A 24732-nucleotide genomic window follows, 5' to 3' on the forward strand; every position below is an offset into this window, starting at 1 on the left:
AAGGGTGAGAGTACTGCAGCCACAGGTCCCCATCCATCCACAATCGGGCTGCACTTGACCGTGACGCGATGGTACTGAAACGCCACCTAGTGATCATTTGCATAAATGATCAGAAAATATAACCATATTTGTTAAGATAGGATTGTCTACTTCTGTTGTTTGGGTGTAGGAGTTTATCAACTAATATACAGTGTCCGATCAGTGCTTGCTTTTCGAGTTTTGGATATAATGTTATCAACTAATATACAGTGTTTCCGATCAGTGCTTGCTTCTCGAATTTTAGACATAATGTTAGATATAATTTTATCGTGTATCCTGGCTTGTATGTACTATTTCCACAAGAAAAAAACTTTTGGCTATAATTTATCCTATCTATATCTGCATCTCGTGCCAACACACTACACCACACAACTCTCACACTGACACACAACCAATAAAATCATAGACACGCGATAGCCAGAAGCATTTTACTTTAATGCAGAATTTCCAAAATAAAAGTACAACAAAGTAATTTGTTTCCTTAACATCACCAGTCTCAATGAAATACAGCAGATGTACATGTAAAAGTGCTGGGAGCTGCTTGGTTGTTACTTGCTTACAGACTTCCTTGTTTTATAATTACTTGGTCTTCATTATGTAATTCCTCTGTGACTGGAACAAACCAGCCCATAGTTCATGATCTTTATCACCACAATCTTTGCGTCATCGCTTAATCAAGCCAGTCACATACTTGTGATAATGGATGACACATCCACGTGCTTTGCTACCACAAATAGGATGTTTTCACATGTCACAAATTAAGGTTCTTCAATATCTCCTCCTTCCATCCATCTACTGATAACATGATCTTACAAATCTGCTGACGTCATTGATGTACAGTGCATTTGAATACTGCAAGAAACGTTCTTTCATTTTGCAGTGTTAGATTTTTTAACTGCACAGAACTGGGGTCTATCTTATTAACGTTACTTATGGATATCCGGATATATATGAAAAACAAAGTAGCAAAATCTTAGCATGGGTCTCAATGATAAACACCAAGAAGTTCCTTTTGTAAACAACTCAGCACATAGTACGAGACTGATGTGGTGGACAAAATATCTGTCTTATTAGGTAACCACAGCATTGGCCTCAAATTTATCTCATTCTGCCCTGCAGTTATCATGATCTAATGTTTTCAAAATATTTTCTGTTTTGGGGTAAATGGGTTCAGTGCCAACGCTGTTGAAATTCAAGCCATCCCTGTTTTTTTCATTATATAGAAATAAATCAAATTTCCCTTGTTGTGAAGTTAAGTATGAGGATTAAGTTGAAGATGTATGGGTTTGGTTTGACTTGCACATTTTTATATGTATAAATTTCTAGTCGAATACAGTTTTTTCCTCGACTGCTGGATATTTGTTTTTATATCAACGATTTACCTTTGACCTTACCCACAATCCACTATCAAAAAGGCAAACAACACAGAGCCACACAACTGATTGGAGATAAGGATCTTCATGGCATTACCATTGTGACCATTGCTGCACAGTCAACCTGTTTTCAACAAGAACTTGTAAGAATTTATAATGACTGTTAGCGCTACAGGTCAGAATTTTCTCTTCATCAATCAATGTAGTACCCACATTTTAGGATGGTGTGTCTGAGGATGTTGCAGAACAAGTATCAAACAAGTTGACTGTGCAAGCTACGTTACATGTTAAGTAAATCAGTCTATAGTCATTATGTTAACCTAGATATGCGTACTCTACAGCACAGCGTCTACCTCTTTGACATAATCAGAATTTCTAAAACTTATAGCTTTCCAAAAAGCTAGGAGAGCTCACAAACTGAGTGTTGTCAGTTTTTCACCAAGTACACTTGGTATGATTTCTGTCATCAGAGGGACATTGTGTGCATGCTTGTATCTAATTAAGCTATGATTAAATTGAAATACTTAAGTCACTATCCTATCGGCACAGCGTCTACTTCTTTAACAGAATCAACATTCCTTGTAGCTTTCCATACATTGAAAGAAACCAATGATCTGAGTGTTGCCAGTTTTTCACCAAGTAATCTTGGTATGATTTCTGTCATCAGAAGGACATTGTGCGCCAGTATCTGATTACATAAAAATAAAACGAAGAAACTTATCCTACATATGTATCTCCTATCTGCACAGCGTCTACCTCTTTTGACGAAATCACCATTCTTAAACTTGCTGCCTTCCAGAAAACTAGGAATACTCACAAACTGAGTGTTGTCAATTTTTCACCAAGTAATCTTGGTATGATTCTGGTCATCAGAAGGACATTGTGTGCCTGTATCTAATTAAGCTATGATTAAATTGAAAAACTAAAGTCACTATCCTATCGACACAGCGTCTACTTCTTTGACAGAACCACCATTCCTAAACTTGCAGCTTTCCATACATGAAGAAAACCAATGATTTGAGTGTTGCCAGGTTTTCACCAAGTAATCTTGGTATGAGTTCTGTCATCAGAAGGACATTGTGTGCCCGTAGCTGATTAGTTAAGAATAAAATGAAAAAAGCGGAGTCCTACATATGCATTTCTTATCTGCACAGCGTCTACCTCTGTAACAAAATCACAATTTCTAAATTCCCTGCCTTCCAGAAGTTCAGGAAAACCCACAAACTGAATGTTGTCGACTTTTCATCAAGTAACCTTGGTACGATTTTTGTCATCAGAAGGACATTGTGTGCTTGCATCTAGTTAAGCGATGATAAAATGTAAAAAAACTGTGACATACGTCACAGGTTATATGATCTAGTTCACATGCATATATTAGCACGGAGTGAAGAAATCATGATGCTATCTTGTTGCCTTCAAAAACGTGAAGTGAACTCGCAATCCGAATGTTGTTATAAGATTTAGTTGGCAAAACCTTCAACCATTTGATACATGCGTGACATCGATCATATTCAAGGATGAAATAATGGCTGAAGCTAAAGAGTTTTCAAGGGCTGTGTGCCACGCAACATAATCTTTACACATTGTACAAATGAGAGTTTCTCAAGGCAGAAGTTCAAATCACTGTGACAATTTTTTTCGAGTTTCAAGACAGTTCTTTCCTACAAAGGAGAATGTCCTGAACACACTCTCGAGGCTCTCAAACAGTTTTATGTTTGCACTGTGAAGTTCAAATCACAGTTGTTATACGAGTGCAGTCGAGTTCTGACATTTAAGTCTTTTGGTGTTTCAAGACAAATATTTTCAACATCTAAAGATGGACAGGTCTAAGGAAACGGTTTAGATTTGAGCAGTAGGTTGGGTCCTGCTGATTACAGTCTTTGCACATTGTAACAGTTATTTTTTGCAGCAGAGTTCAGATTAAAGTTTTCGTGTTTCGAGAGAAATATTTTCAACATCTGAATATGGGCAGGTCTACAAACGGATTAGGTTTGATTAGTCATTGCACAAAGGAGAGTTTCCTGAACACACCCCCAAGGCTCTTAAGAGTTTGCCTTCAAGAGTCTTTTTTCCAGTTTCAAATTGATTCCAGAACAACGTTTTGCAAGGGTAGGGTTTAAGTTAAAGGAAGTCGGCTTAGATTTGAACAATGTATCAGTGTAATTATTATAGTTCAGTTATAGTTCAAAGGAGAGTTTCCTGAACACTTTCTCATGGCTCTAAGTCATTCTGTGTAAGTACTAAAGGGTTAACCTCCCCGTTTTTTCCAGTTCCAATAGAAATGTTTTCAAGATCTGCGTTTACTTGAATGTGATTCCTGATCATTATTTTAAAAATTCTTACCCATCAGTACCTGATACTTGACTCATGGGCTGGCATTTCAATTTGGGAATTAAAAAGGAGAATTTGAATAGCTGCAATTGGTTGGAAGAAACAAAGAGATTACTAAATGCCAATATGTAAGTGAAAGTTGATATGAAGTGGTAGTAAAAAAAAGGATAATCCATTTGCATCAAGGGCAGGAATCACTTCAGGACGGTTTGCTGGGCACTTAGAGTCCTGAAATGACGACAATGAAAACCACATGAATAGAAGTTATCTATAAAGCTACGTACGTGTAAAATGTTACACCTGGTGATGATTTTCAATTATAGTATTTAGGTAAGTCGCCATTCATAACATGATCTAATTGCTTGTTGCAGTAAGTGCGAATTAAACAAAACTTCCAATGTTTAGCTGTGGTATGATATTACAATCATGATAAGCTTGTTGGAATCATTCTGAGTTTTGCGTATTTGACTTTTATATGTAGCAAGTACATAGAAAAAAGTTCTGGAAATTCAACTATCACCAGAATCAGCCCCTTGTATCTGATTGAAGACGTTTACTCACCATTTGGTTTCCTTTCACAGAGGAAGTATCGTCTTTGTCCACAGTTAACATCGTTCCAGTTGCTGTTTCTCCACCCTTTCCTGAAAAACTCCACACAATCTTCGTTACCCAGGGGAGTGCCCCACCAATTCTTTCCCCCATTGTTTGGCTCGACTGGTGACCAGTATTTGTAAGACCCAAGATAGGAACCATCAGGCCACTTATAGCTACCTTCTGATGCCCTATCATTCAGCCCAAACCAGAACCCCGATGCAGTACTTGCAGCATTCTTGAGGTTGATGAGGAAGCTGTTGGTGCCGCTGTCTTTTGCCATTGCCAACATCCCGCCTCGCCCCTGGTTGCTGCAGTGTGCGGAAGCATCAACCCAGGTCTTGGAAAGGGTAAACGCTTTGTAGCACGTCCTGGCATGCCGGTTCCAGCCAGAGGGACAAGTACCTATACCAGAACATGGGGGATAACTAAGTATTAGATTCTCTGAAAACAGTTGGCAAGCCAAAACATATTTCAGTATAGTCTATTCCAGCGTTTAGATCTTTACACATAAACAGATCTTTAGAGTTGTCATTAATTCCAAGAACATTGAAAGCAATGATTTCGAAACATTTCTTCAATAACAAAATAACAAAGACTAACGGGGTGTACGTTTACTGTAAAGTAAAATAATACATATTTTACTTTCCCAGAACAGGTTGAATGAATATATGATCATATTACAAGAAATTCCACACTAAACACTTTACTTCACCTCATGATCATATTACAAGGAGTTGATGGGGATTTATCATTCAATACTAAACACATAAGCCGAACTAACGCCAGTCAGATTATCAAAAACCATTGGGGGCCATCAAAACTTACCATAGACAAAGTACTTTTCCAGGCTTGGTGTCAAACTGTTAAGTGCTTGTACTGCCTCGTCTTTCTTGGCCGGAATTTCACCTGTACGTCCCTTGATTCGGAGGGCTGTAATCCAGACAGCGTATCCACCTCCAATTAGCGAATAGACCTGCGTGACTTTCCGTGGCATCTGTGTGTTAGGAATCATCAATGATGAGCTATTTCACACAGAATGATGTGATTTCCACTTTTCAACAATGTCAGTACCAGTTTCAATTGGCCATATGATGCCATTTATGACCTGCCCCGATGTGTTTATGGTGACATAACGCCCGTAAGGGACCTATAACCTCTGAACTATTCATTTGGCTGGTTTATTTGGTGGTTGCAAATAACTGACAAGGTTATCTCACAGTAAATACATCGTGTGGGTCATCAATCCGTAATATTATTGGCAGATGAAATCCAAACCATTGTATATTTTCAAACCTCTAAATTTTACAACCTGCTATTCATTTGTAATAAGTTATAGAATATATACCAAACACAAGCTCTGCATGCAAGTGTAGCATAATTAAATGCTATGAAGTTCTTAGACGTATCAATGCATGTAGGTGAGAGAAATCGAAATCATATACTTAATTAGGCGCTCCTGGAAATGAGATAGCAGGATGTAAAAAGTACTTTTTACACAAAATGATTCACATTTAGTACCACTTGAAAATATCACAAAACAAGCAGCCAAATTGGTACGGATTGTCTGAAAATATTAGCATAGTCTCTGTTTGCCACATAGTTCATTTTTTTTCTTCGGATCTGCATTGCAATTTCACACCGTAAAAATGATAGAGTGAAAAAAGCAAAGCAGAGAATAGTTACCTTCTCTCTGTACTCAACGAGGTTCCCTTGCAGTTGTTGATGATAGATTTCAAAGAGAGATTTTCCGGCGAAGAGTGATGACTGTGGCTTCACCATATTCAACAGATTGTTCAATACCTGAAAACACACAACAAAAGCTGAAGAAACCATGGTAAGTCTTGTTGTCCTGACTGGTATTCAGGGTGAATTTTATGTTGTCATCTATCCATCCCAACACTCCTTTTTTGTACTCTAAAGTCATGTTGGAATAGGATGGAAACTTTTACTTTGAAGTGCATCGATATCGAAAACCAGTCCACACAGACAAATACCTAGTGTTTGATTTATACCATATCCCACTAACTTCCAATGATAAAAACTCTCGTTTTAACCGAGCAGATGTATCAGACAAGCTAGGACGAATGAACATAGACATGTAACGTCAGTTGACCTTTATCTGCTGGGTAACCTATATCCGTTGTTTGTCAAAACAGGGTATTTAGGCACATCAAGTTGATGATGAACTGCAATATCCTGAAAACAGTGCAATTTAAAACCAACATCCATCGACATGATATCCTCAAATACCCTGTTTTTAAAAGCAACGAATATAGGTTACCCAATGAATAAAGGTGAACTAGCGTTACGTGATGCTTTTATCAAATGTGGAACTTTCAATAAAGCTGTCTGGCTCAGCTCTCTTGACGAGTCTAAAAAAACTGAATGCAAACCGTTCATTAATGAGAATAGAAGAAAGCGAACATCACTATCTCATTCGTCCCAGGTGTATAAAAACATCGGGTGGATCTTTCAGTTAAGCTTGAGCCACAAATTTCAAACCATATTCAAATCTCAGGCACAATTCAGGCGAAGATACAAACAACAGTGCAGGGTCAGCACGAGCGGCTAGGTCTCAACCATTTACCACCACTTAGAACAAAGGACACTACTTCAACCCCAAATGAACTGACATCCTGGACCAAGAGTCTTGCTATGTCGAATGCAGAACTAAGGAGGCTATCTACAAGCAAATTTACAACCCAATCCTTAACAGGAAAGGGATAATCTATTCTCCAGGTGGATAAAATGCCACCGGGACTTTTGGCCGGCTTAGATACTGTCTTAGCGTTTGAGAACAATGTCTTATTGCACCGGTAAATCTGCCTGGAGATTAAGAAATGGGGTCTGTGTTTTGATTTCTCACGGTGTGTGGGACCTCCCAGCCACTGGTCTTACAGAAGCTTTTCTTAGTATCCTTACATATAGTTATAGATATTCATTCGTATACAGGTACACTTGTCTTCCCAGTCTCAGTCTCTTGTGGGAGATAGTGGATGAATCATGATATATACGACACATGACTCTTTAGGGAACTTATCCAGATATATTTTGCAATTTTTAAATATTCCATCTGAATATCTATTCTTCATCACGACCTTTGGGGCAGAGAGTAAGTGCTGTACGTTTGGACCCTCTAGCGGCTTTTTTGAACTGCAGGCACCGATTTCCTTTCAAACTTTGGGCAAGAATAACTAGAGAACGTGTTGACGGATTGTCTTCATTTTTGGTATGTAGATAGCCTGTGATGACTTACACAATGAGATAATGATTATCTAAATCAACAGCTAATTTGCATAATTAATGGGGAAAGTTATAAATCAACTGCATTCAATGATAGGACTTTCAAACTTGTCACATGTGTAACTGAGAAAGAGAGAAATGTCGATAGATATCAATTATGCAAATGACGACCTTATTTGCATAATTAATAAGAAAACATAATAATTCTACAGTGGTAAATGATGAGAGTTTCATACAACATTATGAAGCTTAGTGAAGGTGTACATTATTAGACATAAATCATGCAAATTAGTTTAATATTTACATAATTATTGAGGAAACACTAACATGGCCTTCTCTGCTACAATAAGACTTTCATAGTTTGGACTTGTACCTATTGGATAGAGAGGATGACCAACAGAGAGAAGTTATGGGAATCAGGACCTTACTTGCATAATCGAATGGAAAAAATTTATAAATACTTCACTCGAAAAGATTCAAACCATTTGACGAAGGTATGAGGTCATGGAACTCTAGTTACCATTGCCAAAGAAGAAAATATCATTAAACTAGAAAGGCCGACATTTGCTTAAGAGCAAATACAGCATATTTCAGCCATACCCCTTCCCACGCAACATTGGACTGTTCCAAATCACCCCTGCGCAAAAATGGAACATCCTCTTAACAGTACATTATCCCCCAAAGTGGACTGGTATTGTGAATTGATTCCAGGTAAAAACAGAGCTTGCTTCTATTTTTCAGAAAATGACAATAATCACACCTTCCATTCAGAAAATTTTCATCCTGACTGAAAATTGTTGAATGACTTCATGTAATGTCATTAACAATTTTCAGTACGATAACTAGGTGTAAGTTTAAAAAAGTATAAGCTCCTTGTGATGTGGGTACATTCATTATTGCAGTGAACTTTTTTTATTCAAGTAGGGCATACGATTTAATAATTATCAAGCAGGTGCAGGTACTGTAGGAGCGTTTGTTTTCTTCAAGCTGTAAAACTGTTAAACTGTTTTACTTTGTATGCAATCAGCCATCGAGCCTATTATTATTTTAGTTTAACAACTTCCTGCCAGACCCGGAAGATACGATTGAACCTTGTTCGAGGATTTATTTTCGTCTGTCTGGTCAGTCTGTTCATACCCTCGAGGCTGGCGCTGAGAGTGTTTTATTGGGCTGAAACTCTGGCAGTTTAAAGTTACTTACAATTTAAATGTTCAAAGTTTATGTCAAACAACAACAGCACTAGGAAATGTGGCCACTATAGACAGGTGGTCACTATAGAGAAAATGCTGATCTATTGACTAGGAGCCATACGTTTCACATGATCATTAATCATATAAACATTGCACAGGTAAGCCAATTGTTTAGATGTACAATTAAGTTCAAATAATTCTGAACAGAAATATTGATGAGAAAATAATCATTCTCGCCACTGTCTAACTTATAATTACGTATCAAAACTAAACGCAGATTTTCTAACTAACGCACCTTTCGCCGACTTCATCAAAGGACCGCCGGCTATCAATCAAACACGGCTGTTGATTAGACTTAGAGTTTCAAACAGCCATGTGCTGTGTGCCAGTTGACAGCGAACTTCATGCTACGTGATGTTTTACATTGCTTGGACCTTCTTTCCTACAGCGGTGCTTCTACAAAATATTTAGACTGTAACACTGAGTCCCACATGTTTTATAGAATAGAATTTGACGCAGAACAGCGTTTTTTGCTGGGTATTTTTCTTGAAACATGTTCGTGGGAATATCAGCGAGGCGGCGACGTAGGGATATCAGACCGTCAACAAAAGTCGCACGGCGGCTAACGGCGCATCGAAGATACTAGCGCTATAAATAAGCGCTTCAACTAAGGATGGCAACCCGTACAATATTTTTGTATACTGTTGAGCTAAGTAAAGTTTGTTGTTTATGAGGTTTTAGTTGTCTTTGAAGCTTTGACCCGAAATATTTTAAAGTCAAACTGCTGAAGAGAAGTAAGTGACTGCTACGATTATCGTAGATATGGCCCTAAAAAAACTGATAAAAGAAGCCTTCTCAATAGTCTAAAATGCAAGAGCTTCACAGTGGCCCTGCCCCTGGACCCCGCCAGGGACATTCGGCGGCCCCCCGGACCCCTGTCCGACGCTTTGAAAAAATCCTGGCGAGAAGTCTGTACGGCCGGAGTCTTCAAGTTAACGTATTGTGTCCCGCTTATGAATATTAATTAGCCTTCGCTTTCCTCTTCGCTGATTGGCTGAACCATTAATTGAATTAACTCTTCCTGCCGGCTAGACGCAGGTGCAGATGTCGGCTCTGTGGGGTGAACGTCCGAAAGATCATGGCATGGAGAACGAAAGAAAACCAATTTCCCCTAAAAAAAGTGCTGTAATTAAGCCTTTTACAGTACTTTAAGCCAAAAATTTTACTTGGATCATTTTACCAACTATCTTATGCCTATCTATACCAAATTTTACTCATACCAGGGTACAGGGGTGCAAAATATACCGTTATAAGACCGTCAACAACAGTCGCACGGAGCTAACAGCGCAGCGAAAATACCATCGCTAGCGTTTCAACTTCGGATAACAAGTTATAAGTACTGTTGAACTCAGTAACGTTAAAGTTTGTTTTTAGTTGCCTTTGACGGTTTGACCTGAAATAGTGTTACGCTAAACTCCTGAAGAGAAGTTAAGTGACTGCTGCGATTATCATAGATATGCCCCTAAGAACTGATACAATATAAAGCCTTCTGAATAGTGTAAAATGCAAGAGCCTTAGGCAGGCTTCGCTCCCCCTGGCGGGAACACTGCTATATACGGGATCATGAGGCCCCGCTTATGAATATTAATTAGCCTTTGGCCTCCTCTTCGCTGATTGGCTAGGTCTTTGATTCAATTAACTCTCCGGCTGACGCGCACAGGTGTGGCTCTGTGCGGGGTCACGGAAGGTCACGTCAGGAGGCCAAAAGAAAACAAATTTCCCCTCAGAAAAGTGCCAAAATTAATCATTTTAAAGTTGTTTATGTCAAAAATTTTACTTGAATCTTGTTACCAAGTATCTAATGCCTATCTATACCAAATTTCAGGTCATTTAATTGTAATACCAGGGTACAGGAGCCAAAAGTGTCTTTTTTGGTCAAAAATTGGCCAAAAATCGCAAAAAATAAGCCTTTTGTTGCACTGTACACCAAAAGTGTTATTGAATTTATATGAAGGTATTATCAAGGCACGTCTGTGTCAAATTTCAGCTCATTCGGTTGCAATACCAAGGTACAGGAGCCAAAAGTGTCCTTTTTTGGTCAAAAATTGGTAAAAAAAATCGCAAAAATAAGCATTTTGTTGTACTGTACACCAAAAGTGTTATTGAATTTATATGGGGGCATTATCAAGGCACATCTCTGTCAAATTTTAGCTCATTTGGTTGTAATACCAGGGTACAGGGGCCAAAAGTGTCCTTTTTTGGTCAAAAATTGGTCAAAAAATCGCAAAAATAAGCATTTTGTTGTACTGTACACCAAAAGTGTTATCGAATTTATATGGGGGCATTATCAATGCACATCTCTGTCAAATTTCAGCTCATTTGGTTGTAATATTAGGGTACAGGGGCCAAAATATACAGTTTTGGTCTAAAATTGACCAAAAAAATCTCAATAAAATCATTTTAGAGGCAGATATGAAAAAACTGAGAAAAAAGCATCAAGGTATTGGCCCATTCTACCGCTGTGCCAAATTTCAGGTCATTCGGTCCAGGAACGGGGGAGATGAATCACTTTGAAGATTTGACAGGAGAAAGAAAGAAGAAAGAAAGAAACACTAGAAAGGCCGACATTTGCTTAAGAGCAAATACAGCATATTTCAGCCATACCCCTTCCCACGCAACATTGGACTGTTCCAAATCACCCCTGCGCAAAAATGGAACATCCTCTTAACAGTACATTATCCCCCAAAGTGGACTGGTATTGTGAATTGATTCCAGGTAAAAACAGAGCTTGCTTCTATTTTTCAGAAAATGACAATAATCACACCTTCCATTCAGAAAATTTTCATCATGACTGAAAATTGTTGAATGACTTCATGTAATGTCATTAACAATTTCCAGTACGATAACTAGGTGTAAGTTTAAAAAAGTATAAGCTCCTTGTGATGTGGGTACATTTATTATTGCAGTGAACTTTTTTTATTCAAGTAGGGCATACGATTTAATAATTATCAAGCAGGTGCAGGTACTGTAGGAGCGTTGTTTTCTTCAAGCTGTAAAACTGTTAAACTGTTTTACTTTGTATGCAATCAGCCATCGAGCCTATTCTTATTTTAGTTTAACAACTTCCTGCCAGACCCGGAAGATACGATTGAACCTTGTTCGAGGATTTATTTTCGTCTGTCTGGTCAGTCTGTTCATACCCTGGCGCTGAGAGTGTTTTATTGGGCTGAAACTCTGGCAGTTTAAAGTTACTTACAATTTAAATGTTCAAAGTTTATGTCAAACAACAACAGCACTAGGAACACATACATTTGCTCTGGAGAAAATACAGCAGTTTTCGCAAGTTCCAGTCCAGTGATAGAAATGTGGCCACTATAGACAAGTGGTCACTATAGAGAAAATGCTGATCTATTGACTAGGAGCCATACGTTACACATGATTTCAGTACACTGATCATTAATCATATAAACATTGCACAGGTAAGCCAATTGTTTAGATGTACAATTAAGTTCAAATAATTCTGAAGAGAAATATTGATGAGAAAATAATCATTCTTGCCACTGTCTAACTTATAATTACGTATCAAAACTAAACGCAGATTTTCTAACTAACGCACCTTTCGCCGACTTCATCAAAGGACCGCCGGCTATCAATCAAACACGGCTGTTGATTAGACTTAGAGTTTCAAACAGTCATGTGCTGTGTGCCAGTTGACAGCGAACTTCATGCTACGTGATGTTTTACATTGCTTGGACCTTCTTTCCTACAGCGGTGCTTCTACAAAATATCTAGACTGTAACACTGAGTCCCACATGTTTTATAGAATAGAATTTGACGCAGAACAGCGTTTTTTGCTGAGTATTTTTCTTGAAACATATCCATGGGAATATCAGCGAGGCGGCGACGTAGGGATATCAGACCGTCAACAAAAGTCGCACGGCGGCTAACGGCGCAGCGAAGATACTAGCGCTATAAATAAGCGCTTCAACTAAGGATGGCAACCCGTACAATATTTTTGTATACTTTTGAGCTAAGTAAAGTTTGTTGTTTATGAGGTTTTAGTTGTCTTTGAAGCTTTGACCCGAAATATTTTAAAGTCAAACTGCTGAAGAGAAGTAAGTGACTGCTACGATTATCGTAGATATGGCCCTAAAAAAACTGATAAAAGAAGCCTTCTCAATAGTCTAAAATGCAAGAGCTTCCGGGGGGGCTTCGCCCACCTGGGTCCCCCCCACAGTGGCCCTGCCCCTGGACCCCGCCAGGGACAGTCGGCGGCCCCCGGACCCCTGTCCGACGCTTTGAAAAAATCCTGGCGAGAAGTCTGTACGGCCTGAGTCTTCAAGTTAACGTATTGTGTGGTCCCGCTTATGAATATTAATTAGCCTTCGCTTTCCTCTTCGCTGATTGGCTGAGCCATTAATTGAATTAACTCTTCCTGCCGGCTAGACGCAGGTGCAGATGTCGGCTCTGTGGGGTGAACGTCCGAAAGGTCATGGCATGGAGAACGAAAGAAAACCAATTTCCCCTAAAAATAGTGCTGTAATTAAGCCTTTTACAGTACTTTATGCCAAAAATTTTACTTGGATCATTTTACCAACTATCTATACCGAATGTTACTCATACCAGGGTACAGGGGTGCAAAATATACCGTTATAAGACCGTCAACAACAGTCGCACGGAGCTAACAGCGCAGCGAAAATACCATCGCTAGCGTTTCAACTTTGGATAACAAGTTATAAGTACTGTTGAACTCAGTAACGTTAAAGTTTGTTTTTAGTTGCCTTTGACGGTTTGACCTGAAATAGTGTTACGCTAAACTCCTGAAGAGAAGTTAAGTGACTGCTGCGATTATCATAGATATGCCCCTAAGAACTGATACAATATAAAGCCTTCTGAATAGTCTAAAATGCGAGAGCCTTAAGCGGGCTTCGCTCCCCCTGGCGGGAACACTGCTATATACGGGATCATGAGGCCCCGCTTAAGAATATTAATTAGCCTTTGGCCTCCTCTTCGCTGATTGGCTAGGTCTTTGATTCAATTAACTCTCCGGCTGACGCGCACAGGTGTGGCTCTGTGCGGGGTCACGGAAGGTCGCGTCAGGACGCCAAAAGATTGATACCATGCCAAAAGAAAACAAATTTCCCCTCAGAAAAGTGCCAAAATTAATCATTTTAAAGTTGTTTATGTCAAAAATTTTACTTGAATCTTGTTACCAAGTATCTAATGCCTATCTATACCAAATTTCAGGTCATTTAATTGTAATACCAGGGTACAGGAGCCAAAAGTGTCCTTTTTTGGTCAAAAATTGGCCAAAAATCGCAAAAATAAGCATTTTGTTGCGTTGTACACCAAAAGTGTTATTGAATTTATATGAAGGGATTATCAAGGCACATCTGTGTCAAATTTCAGCTCATTCGGTTGCAATACCAAGGTACAGGAGCCAAAAGTGTCCTTTTTTGGTCAAAAATTGGTAAAAAAAATCGCAAAAATAAGCATTTTGTTGTACTGTACACCAAAAGTGTTATTGAATTTATATGGGGGCATTATCAAGGCACATCTCTGTCAAATTTCAGCTCATTTGGTTGTAATACCAGGGTACAGGGGCCAAAAGTGTCCTTTTTTGGTCAAAAATTGGTCAAAAAATCGCAAAAAAAAGCATTTTGTTGTACTGTACACCAAAAGTGTTATCGAATTTATATGGGGGCATTATCAAGGCACATCTATGTCAAATTTCAGCTCATTTGGTTGTAATACCAGGGTACAGGGGCCAAAATATACAGTTTTGGTCTAAAATTGACCAAAAAATCTCAATAAAATCATTTTAGAGGCAGATATGAAAAAAATGGGAAAAAAGCATCAAGGTATTGGCCCACTCTACCCCTGTGCTGAATTTCAGGTCATTCGGTCCAGGAACGGCGGAGATGAATCACTTTGAAGATTTGACAGGAGAAAGAAAGAAAGAAAGAAAGAAAGAAACATTACGAATACAATATATTTCACCATACTATGTATGGCTGAAATATAATTACGAATACAATATATTTCACCATACTATGTATGGCTGAAATATAAATACCTAAAAACCTCAATAAAACACAACATGCTGTGTAAGCATGAGCTGTAAATACGTTGGCATGCAAATATGTTATGAAAAGTCTTTAGAGAGGTAAATCATATATTTCTCATTCAGGCGAATCAAACACAACTAATAAAGCCAGGAAATTCTTCTTCTGACTGATTGATCTAATAAATGAAAAGTGCGCCTACCTCCCGAACCCCATCGGAACCAAAGCTCAGGACGCTGTCTGCCCAGGCTACGGTATTGTACGCTGCTGTGTACTGTCCGTTGCTGACTTGCATGTTAGCGAGAGTGTCCAGCATGTTATTTAGCCGTCGCTCATCGCGGCCGTACAGGATGACTTGCTGAAGGTATTGTTGCCCCAACTGTAAGTCACTGACGCTTTGTGTCAACTCGTTTACCTTCGTGTCTAGCGCGCGAATCTGATCTTGTATTTCATTAAGCTGTGCCGTTGTTTGTGCAGACTCCACGCGGTCAAAGATGAACCCGACTACTCCAAGTACGTCTGCAACAACGCCGAGTCCGGTGGCTGCGGCTGTAGCTACAGCTGCAAGAGTTAAAGGCTCCCGCTGCAACAAAGAGAGATGAAAGCATCACATAATATTGGAGGTTTGGGGCTCATGAAAAACACATGGTAGATCAACATGAATGCACTTTGAAAGTTTTAATTGATTACGAAAGAATATATATTAGATAATTACCTTAAAGTTTTCGCTGTTCCGCATCACTAGAGCGGATCCTGGAATGCAAAGACAGAACGTTATTACTCTGCGACCGCAGAATGTCATTACCATGATTATGGACTACAGTGAGGTAACGTATAGCGTCAATTTAGCTAAGGATCTTTATGATTTTTAAATCAACATTCGTCTAGTCTATTTATTGCATTTTGCATATTGAGAAAAGTTGGATATGATTTTCCACGTCCGAAACATTAATGATCATTAATGTGCGGTGGCAAAAGTCCATCAACATCTTTTACTAGTGACGGGAAGAATAGAGAATATGAAAGTATTTCATTAAGTCATCCAATATGGAAAGCAAATGATGAAGAAGAGAAAGGCATTACAACAATACATCAGAAGTCGATACATGTGAATCTAACAATGTGTCGTCTGTATCAAAGCATTATTTCCTCTCCTGTAAGTCTGACCACTTGCAAAAATGCATAATACTACAATCCTTCCAACATGTAACGTTACCTTCTTGTACGGTATTGATCCATATAAACGTGCAGTATCCTCAAAAACTTTTCAACATGTTTCTTGTACTAAATATGAGAAAAGAGAAACCATGATCTTCAGCAATAACATTACATAATATATTTTGCATTAGTTTTACCTGTTATGTCTTTTTTGGAGAGACCAGCATCACAGTACCAGGGGCCGTTGGAGTCACTGACAATCTTAGAACCAGGGAGGCAGTCAACATGATAGCAGAGGCGGTCTGAACCTTGACAGATGCAGTTGTCATGATCAGGCGTACCCCACTGGTCTCCAACCTGCAGGAAGAAAATTTTGTCTTAACTCTCAGGCAAAGGCAATCGTCTTGGGCGAAGGCCTCTTCCCAGCATCCTAGCTTTAGTCATGATTTTTTTTCTCCATAGTTCTGAGGAGTTCTGTCCATCACTTTCGGACCGCACATCTCAATACTGTGCCAGGTGCAATTATCAGACGAATCGAAACGACATTTTGTCCAATTATGTCGCCTACATGATTGAGAACGATACAAAAACGTAGTGCCAAGCTTGAAAAAGCTGGATAGCAGCCAGTTTCAAATACATTTGACATGATTTAGACCTAACGTGCAAATTGCATGATATAATAGTAGTTTACAACAAAAAGCTCAGATGCCCTAATTCAGTGTCCAGTGCATCCTCTAGTAAAAAAAAAAATACAAAAACGATGCACTGCATCGTGCATAGATGCATTTGCATTGTCTTTCTACCATGTTGTTGACTACCGCTGACTTTTACTGGGAATTAATACATGTTTAATTAATTACCTGATGGTCTTGACAACCCTTCGTCTTGATAAGTATGTCATCTGCTACCCCGCGGGCAAGACCCCTTTCTTCTTCTGCAATAAGAGGAGCCTCTGCTGCGTCTTCAGTTCCCTCAAGGTCAGTTCCCTCAAGGTCAGTTCCCTCAAGGTCAGTTCCCTCAAGGTCAGTTCCCTCAAGGTCAAGGCCGTTTTCGTCTTCTACAAAAAGACATCACTGTATTCTAACCCATCGGACAGAACAGAGATCATTGCCCATGGTTCACAACACCATGGAAAACAACTAGTTAGGTTGTAAATTGATGTACAAATAAAAATAAGGATAATGCAGTGTTGAACTATATATACTCTTAACATGCCTATTTATCATTGCGATTTGAAGCCAACGAGCATGTTTCTTGCGTTGCCTCCGAAAACAACAGAAACCATTAAACTTAGGTTCATGTGACCTAAACCATTACACACAATCATATGATTATCGTCACCTGATGACCACCCATCAGGACAATCCCAGAGACCATTGGAGTCACGGACACTCTCAAAAACACATTCATCGTCAGCACGATAGCAGAAACGGTGCTGTCCGTGGCAGTAACAGTTCTCATGCTCAGGCGTGCCCCACTGATCTCCGTCCTGCAAGAAAACTTAACTAACTTAGAACGGAAAGGAATGTTACTTGGGGATAAGCCATTATCTCAACAACAAACTGTAAGTACGTGTCATTCCCTGATCGTGCTGATAAATTGATTATCATCAGAGTCAGTCACTTAGATATCAACAACAATACCCTTCGGCTGGAGAGATTTGTCTATATTCTATTACATGTATTATATGTACCTGATGCCCCTCACAACCTTTCGTCATGTTAGTTCCGTCATCAGTTTCCATAGGAACAAGGTCGTTTTCTTCTGCAACAGAGAACAAGTGCCACATTGCAATTTATTATAACACTCACAATTCGAAGACCAATTTGCTATTACTTCAAATTTCAAACTTTTCAACACTTCATTAAAACCATCGCAAGTCTACGAAGTTATTGTTGAAACATACATAGAAACTTGATAATTAACGTTACCTGCTATTTCCCGAAGATCATCAAGAATGCTCCCAACTTCATCGGAAGCTCCTTGCTGTGTGCTGCTGTCTGCTGTTACTTCTGGAGAACATAAGTTCGAAAGTTTTGTATTCAGAATACGAGTTGCTGTACAAGTTGAGGTTACCATTCAAGTTGAGGGTGGCAGAAACAAGTGAGATGACATTGGGCCTACTAACAACAGCATGTTCCAATAACTAAGCACCAAACCATGCTGTGAACAACAAGCACGGACCGGACAGCGAACTTATTCTGATACTAGAAAAGATCGACGCCTGCTTCAAAAGAGCTTAAAAAATAGGAATGATTAGCCTATATCCAGGCAAGATGGTATCTGATTTATTATAATCCTTCCATAAGTTACATGTACCTTTCAGTAACTGGAGAAGGCTGGCGTCCGCATTCTCGGCCACATCTGCCTTTATGTCGTCACTGACAGCTACAAAAATTATATATGATAGATTTCATATGATCAAAGACATGTGATTTTCACAATCAGTTTATGATAAACACAAGTAGTAGTTAACATGACAGGTCCAGTTGATAATGAAATTATTTTTACAAAACGCATTACTTAATACATTTATAATTGTTACAACCAAATTGCATTCAAAACATGTCAACATCAATAAACAAATTAAACTACATTTATGCTAAATATGTTGATGGGGCGGAGAGTGCGCTAAAAGAAACAAGGTGGATCCGACAATCCTTGCGAATGAGATAGAGGCAGGAAAAAAACAATAGGATTCAAAGGAAGGAAACAAATGATTTGACAAGACTTGCTACGAAGCTCCGAAAGAATTGTAAATATATCTTCTTGTTAACAGAGTGGGGTAAGGATACTCTCCAAGCAGAGGTTGAGTCGCGGAGATGTAGAAGTAGTCGGGAAATTTACCATACTGTATATCATACAAAGCAGCTACAAAATGAGCGAACATACCGTAGATTGCAAACAAATTGGCAAACGGTATACCAATGTCTTGGAATGCCAACGTCAATTCCAAGGTCAAACAAGAAGGTGTGAAAGAACGAAGTGTTTTGTCATCCTGTCAACCTGTCACCTGATTTAACGATGAAATCAACTTCTTAGGCCATTCTTTTATTCGCATGCTCGCATCAGTTCCCAGAACATGGCCTTGAAGTGATGGAAGAATAGTCCGGCATACCATTGATATACTGCAGTTTGTCTACAGCAGTACCTGTATTGTACTTGTAGGGTATTACGTAATTGACATATTGTACATTGTACTTCACGTGTCCATCCCAAAATAGCTTTAATATTGACCTTTGTTGTGGTCTTCTTTTCTCTATAATTTTCAATATGTATGAAGGAGTTCCAGGCCCGACTTGGCAAAGCTAGAGGTTCCTTCAGTCGCCTCCGTGTTATTTGGAAATCCAAATCATTTAGCCTGGAAACCAAGCTCAGACTGTATAACAGCAATGTAAAGTCCGTCCTTCTGTATGGCTCTGAGTGCTGGAGAGTTACAAAGTCAGACATGAAGAAAATTGATGTATTCCACAATAGTTGTCTGCGTAGAATATGAAACATCTACTGGCCAAATAAGATCAGTAATGAAGAACTGTAAAGAAAAACAAACACAAGACAGTTGTCTACTGAAATTGCCATCAGAAGACTGAAATGGTTGGGCCATGTTCTGCGGATGTCGGATGACCATATTCCCAAAGTTGCTCTACATTGGGCCCCTGAGGGGAAGAGAAAACGGGGACGTCCTAAAACTACATGAAGACGTACTGTGGCTAAAGACCTAGCGGCCATTGGGATCCCCTGGGATGCTGCTCAGCCTCTAGCACAGAACAGACCCCAGTGGAGGAAACTTATGACAGCCTTATGTCCCACATGGGATGAAGAGGATAAGTAAGTAAGTATGAAGGAGTTCTCCATCCATGTGCCCTGTGTATTGAATGGTATCGCATTTGTGCCTGTAGTCCTGGTAACCCCCATGCAGAGCCTTTTCGTTGTGCACGACATAGTAGGTATATAGGAAGTGATTTACGAAGGTACCGGCTTAATCACATCAGAAAGCAACAATAAAACTGTGTAAAATCAGCATGATTCATTTTCATATCCCCCATGCGGAGCCCAAATTAACATTACCAATCAATCATAGTATCCTTGACAGTTTTGGATGGTCCACAAACAACTTGATATTAAACAAAATGTTATTTTAAAGTTTTCTCGACGAAAACAACACTTTCAAAAGCATTGGACTCCATCTGGCAGGAAGGACTGCTACACAAACTTTTGTCAACGGGTATATCTGGAACATTATTCGATAGTATTTAAGGTCTGTACAACCATTCCATAGCCAGTGCATAAACTTGCAAATATAATACTGCTGGTCATATATACATCATCGATCCAGCAAACGAAATGACTGCAACCCCCAACTAAACACAACCGAATTATCTAGTTTATTTTATGCTCACGACATTGTCCTAGTATCAACAAGCCAATGTAGCCTGCAAAAGGCACATTACCGTAGGGTACATAGGTATGGGGCAAGATTGGGCTTAATGACAATTCTCTACTAGTGAAGCACAGCTAAATTTCTGTGCATCAATCCTAGGTGAGTGCCTCACCACACGGGCAAAATTAGGCCAGTATAGGCAGATACCGCATGTGGATAGAAATGTACAGTAGAATGTATTCATGTTATAAACGATCAGTGAGAAATACCGAGATATAGCTTTCAATACATGAAGCATTTGTACTACAGCAATGTAAAATACCATAATCCAATATCACAATTATGCTTGAGGGGGTATTAAAAACTAAAAAAAAAGGAAAAAATCCTCGAGGAGTCCGATTTTGCCTATCTTCCGCTTAAAAACACCTAAATACATTAAATGCTCAATCTGAACTAAAACAAAGACTAAGAGACAACTTTCTTCAACATCTGTACTCAGAATAGAACTTTCGTGGTAGAAAGAGAAGGAAATAAGTTGGAGACTAGAGCAAAGTTCACCTTGCACATAACTGGACATATAGATATACAAGATTTCAATCATCGCCGAGCATTGACTAAACTAAGGATTAGCGATCACCCACTGCAAATTGAAGCTGGTAGATACAGCCAGTCTTCCTCTTAAGGACACAATATGTGCATTTTGAGGCAACATGTATGTACAAAATGAACCACATTTTGTTTTATAATGTTCACCATAGACAGATACATCTCGTGTAAGTGCACTTCAACTGGACCGTAAGTACGCATGTTTAACAAAAGACGAAATTGTCACGATATAAATTATGTTATCTGAAAACTACAATAACGTCAAAAAACTACACTTGCTTGCTTGAGACTTTAGTTATGTAATACAATGCATTTGGCCCATGTTGGGGTATGGATGTATAATAAAGATAATTGCCATCAATGATTAATTAGTAGCTCACCTGCACTGCTGACAGTGAGAAGGAGCGTGCTTCCGAGGAAGATGGCACAGAGGACCCTCATGATGAGTTTTCTTCTCCCTGAAAAAAAAAAGGAACGGCAAATTTTTGCTCATGTTTGCACTTAGATGAAGTAAGCTTGGGTCATTCCTTAGAAATAGCTTATGTAATTTTGATGCTTTTCGCAGGGCTAAAACTCCCCGAAGCGCTAAAATAGATCTGCGGGCCGACTGTCTTGGCCGGACCAAGAAACCGGCTGCCGGTCGGGGTAGCAAATCTGGCCCCCTGGAAACAAGACTTCTCGCCAGGGTCGGCAGAGATTCTGTTCGGCAGCCAAGGCAGTCTTCCCGAGGACCGAAGATAAGCACTCCGGTGATTTGTCATGCAAGGGCAGTTCAAGCTCTTCTTGCATGGCAAATTATCGGAGAGCATATCTGAAGTCCTCGGGAAGACCTGCCTAAGCTGCCGAACAGGTTCTCTGCTGGCCCTAGCTTTAAAAAGGTCTGGTGGCCAGGGTAACTGGAACAAGAGGACCTGGGTAACGCGGGGTCGCCTGGTAACTTTGTCCGGAGGAATTGAGATGAATTGAGAATAAAAGACGACGAAGAAGAAGGAGATGGCAAAGAATTGCAGAATATCGATCAACTGTAGGCCGCTTCCCGGGCGGGTTACGGGCAACCAGTTTACGAGCTTTGCACGATCGACCTCAAAAACGCTGAATCTGGAGTAGGTTTCGACGGTCTAGAACGAACATAGTCTTATATCGACCGAGAAGTGCAGCTAGCGGCAAGCAGACACCGACCGTTCTCCGTATAGGATTGTTAAGAGCTCGCTGACACCTCCATTCTTTATGCGTGACGGCTACTTTACCATGCCTGGCGAAAATCGTACATCGGACGGTAGATCCTTGAATAGGCGCAGGTAACACCGTATCATTGTGAAACAAAGTAAATTGAGACTTGAATAAAAACAAGAGATCTGATATGACGATCATACCAGATTGGCAGTCTCCACCGACGAAAATGAATCACGCTTTATCGATCAGAATAAAAACGGCAAACCCCATCGGTGGACACGCGGTGTACCCTGCATGACAGTCCAAATGCCCGGCCTGCCAACTTTCCACGTCTGGGCATGGCAACGTTGCGCACGGCATGGTTCTTGGACACAGAGTTGTAGAAAACTTGCTTTGATCGAGAACAAAAGATACAAAAAAATAAGAGGTGAGGGCAATGGATTGCAGAATGTCAAGCAACTGCAGGCCGCTGCTCGGGCGGGCTACGGACAACCAGTTTACGAGCTTTGCGCAACCCAAAAAAACGATGAATACAAACATATACGTACACCGGGCGCTAAAAATGGAAGTGGAGGCTAAGGAGCTATCGGTGTTCAAGCAGACACTGGCCGTACTCCCCACGTAAATGACTCTTTAGAGCTCGCTGATAGCAATATTCTATGTGTGACGAATGCTTTATTAGGCTTGCCGAAAAATCGTACATCAGAATGTAGATCCTAATTGGGATCGGAAAACATATTAATCTGACACCAGTGTGCCTACGCTCTTGCTCGATTTTATTTGAGAAATCTGACGGAGACATTGCATGTACATGCACATCCAAACTTCACCGTCAGTTGATCATGACTTAAACTCAAACTCAAAACAGCGACGTTGACAAGTTACATCAAGTTTGATAAAGAACATCAAATGCAACTTCATGTCAGAAAGCAAGCCCCTGTCCATAAGAGTTTAAAAGACTAGAAAAAGTTAAACTCAGACCCACCGAAATCTCGCCAAGTGTGTGACACCAGAAGTTTGTTGATCCTGCTCTCACCACCACCTGTTCCTCCCGGGTCGGCTGTCTGAAGGCGCGGGGAACGCGGGCCGTTTTATACCGTTTTCTCCTGTCAGTCATCTAAAAATAACATTCGTATCCTTGTCAGACGACTTTCATGTCAACTCCACTCGCTCTGGGTTGGTTGAAAGTCGTATGGAGGAGGTTCAAGGGGTGTAAATATTCAAAACATTTCGTAGAAGTCAGGATGCGGTCTGACTTCTAGAGAAACGTGTTCTTTACGCTATTCAGGTAGTCATCACGCGAGCCTGTATGTTTGTGGTTTTCTATACTGGCCTGAGGATGGAAAATGCTTGGTTGGCTTTGCTGAGTCATGTATACACTTCTTTGGTGCAGTCAACATCACCAGTTACTTTGCTACCTAAATAAGTGAATTTCTTAGCGCTATAGCCTCTGCCACACAATCTACCACAATGGGGTTGTTATCTGTATTGTTCTTTTTTGCAATACTTTGGTCTCTCCTATGGGATCCTATGGAGCTCGAGTCCGAAAGTGTTTTCATATTCAGTTGATATTTGCTGTTTTTTCATTGGGCATCAGCATGCCTACTTATGAAGAGGCCTAGATCATCTGCATAAGCTAGATCTTGGTGTTAGGATGGTTTTAATTGTCCACTGAATGCCTATTCTTTTGTCTTGGAGGGTGTTCTTCATTGGCCAGTCGGTTGCGAGGAAGAAGAGTAGCGGGGACAGGCAAATGTACACCCCTTGGCTGGCTACACTCCTTGGACAGTTTTGAAGCTATCTTTTGCCACCGTAGGATCTGCTTGTAGATTACGAGTGTAAAACCATATTCACATATTTGTGCAATATCAATCTTATACCAAAGCAAGGCATGGAACGCATGCGCAAGAACGTAACACCAAACCAAACCTGACAAAACAACGGGCATACCTCTGGCACACGGGAAACACGGCGTCCTGCTCGCCTGACTGATATCCTGATATCCATCTTGTCTGTCATGCCTTTATAATTGCCAAAACAGGAATTGTAATGCATGACAGGTAGGGCAGCAGGAACCATGCCAAAACCTCACTTTTCTTTCAAGAAGACAGGACGTAGGTACCACCGATTTGTAAACCGGGCATAACATGCCACCCACGAACAGTAACTACTAGTATTCTGTAAGAGGTCGCCAACTACTTGAAAGTTTTTCTTTCCCATTGCATCTTGTTTCAAAAGAGATAATCCCATCTTTCTTGTGTTTCTGCAAGTTGTCCTTAATCCAAAATAGGCTGTTTTAATAAATAAAAAAATCCTTATAATCCCATGAGCCCCTGCTGATTTCCCTAAATTAAAAGTTCAAACTGCCACCCAAAGCTCTTTTTCGTTTATTCCATCTTGACATACTGTAAATGCAGACATGTTCGCGGTGGATTAATGTTCGCGGTTTTCGCGGCGACCACTTTACCGCGAACTTAAATCCACCGCGAACATTTTTCTATAAAGGTATTAGATCGCAGTCGATGGTGTTACCGCGAAATTAAATCCACCGCGAAAAGTCATTTTCCCCGCTACCGCGA

At 39.9% G+C, this 24732-nt stretch overlaps 1 protein-coding gene across 1 annotated transcript; it reads right to left on the reverse strand.

The window, feature by feature from the left end:
- Positions 1-453: 453 nt before the first annotated feature.
- Positions 454-23426, reverse strand: LOC118403652. Its single transcript, XM_035802425.1, has 13 exons — positions 23139-23426; positions 21361-21438; positions 18313-18381; positions 17925-18005; positions 17687-17757; positions 17335-17482; positions 16854-17050; positions 16191-16350; positions 15551-15588; positions 15038-15418; positions 6021-6137; positions 5163-5331; positions 454-4739 (listed from the first exon to the last, which is right to left on the reverse strand). The coding sequence occupies exons 2-13, from the start codon at positions 21419-21421 to the stop codon at positions 4297-4299; spliced, it is 1935 nt and encodes a 644-aa protein (XP_035658318.1). The 5' UTR covers positions 21422-21438; positions 23139-23426; the 3' UTR covers positions 454-4296.
- Positions 23427-24732: the final 1306 nt, after the last annotated feature.

This window comes from Branchiostoma floridae, chromosome 16, assembly GCF_000003815.2.
Source record: "Branchiostoma floridae strain S238N-H82 chromosome 16, Bfl_VNyyK, whole genome shotgun sequence".
Lineage (NCBI taxonomy): Eukaryota > Metazoa > Chordata > Leptocardii > Amphioxiformes > Branchiostomatidae > Branchiostoma > Branchiostoma floridae.

Bases quoted from the DNA above. Each gene is read 5' to 3' on its own strand.
- LOC118403652 (XM_035802425.1), bottom strand. From the start codon at position 21,421: ATGAGGGTCCTCTGTGCCATCTTCCTCGGAAGCACGCTCCTTCTCACT. The intron at 17,758-17,924 runs GTAACGTTAATT...TCTCTGTTGCAG, and splicing joins TGATCTTCGGGAAATAGCAG to AAGAAAACGACCTTGTTCCT. The intron at 17,483-17,686 runs GTACATATAATA...GTTTTCTTGCAG, and splicing joins AAGGTTGTGAGGGGCATCAG to GACGGAGATCAGTGGGGCAC.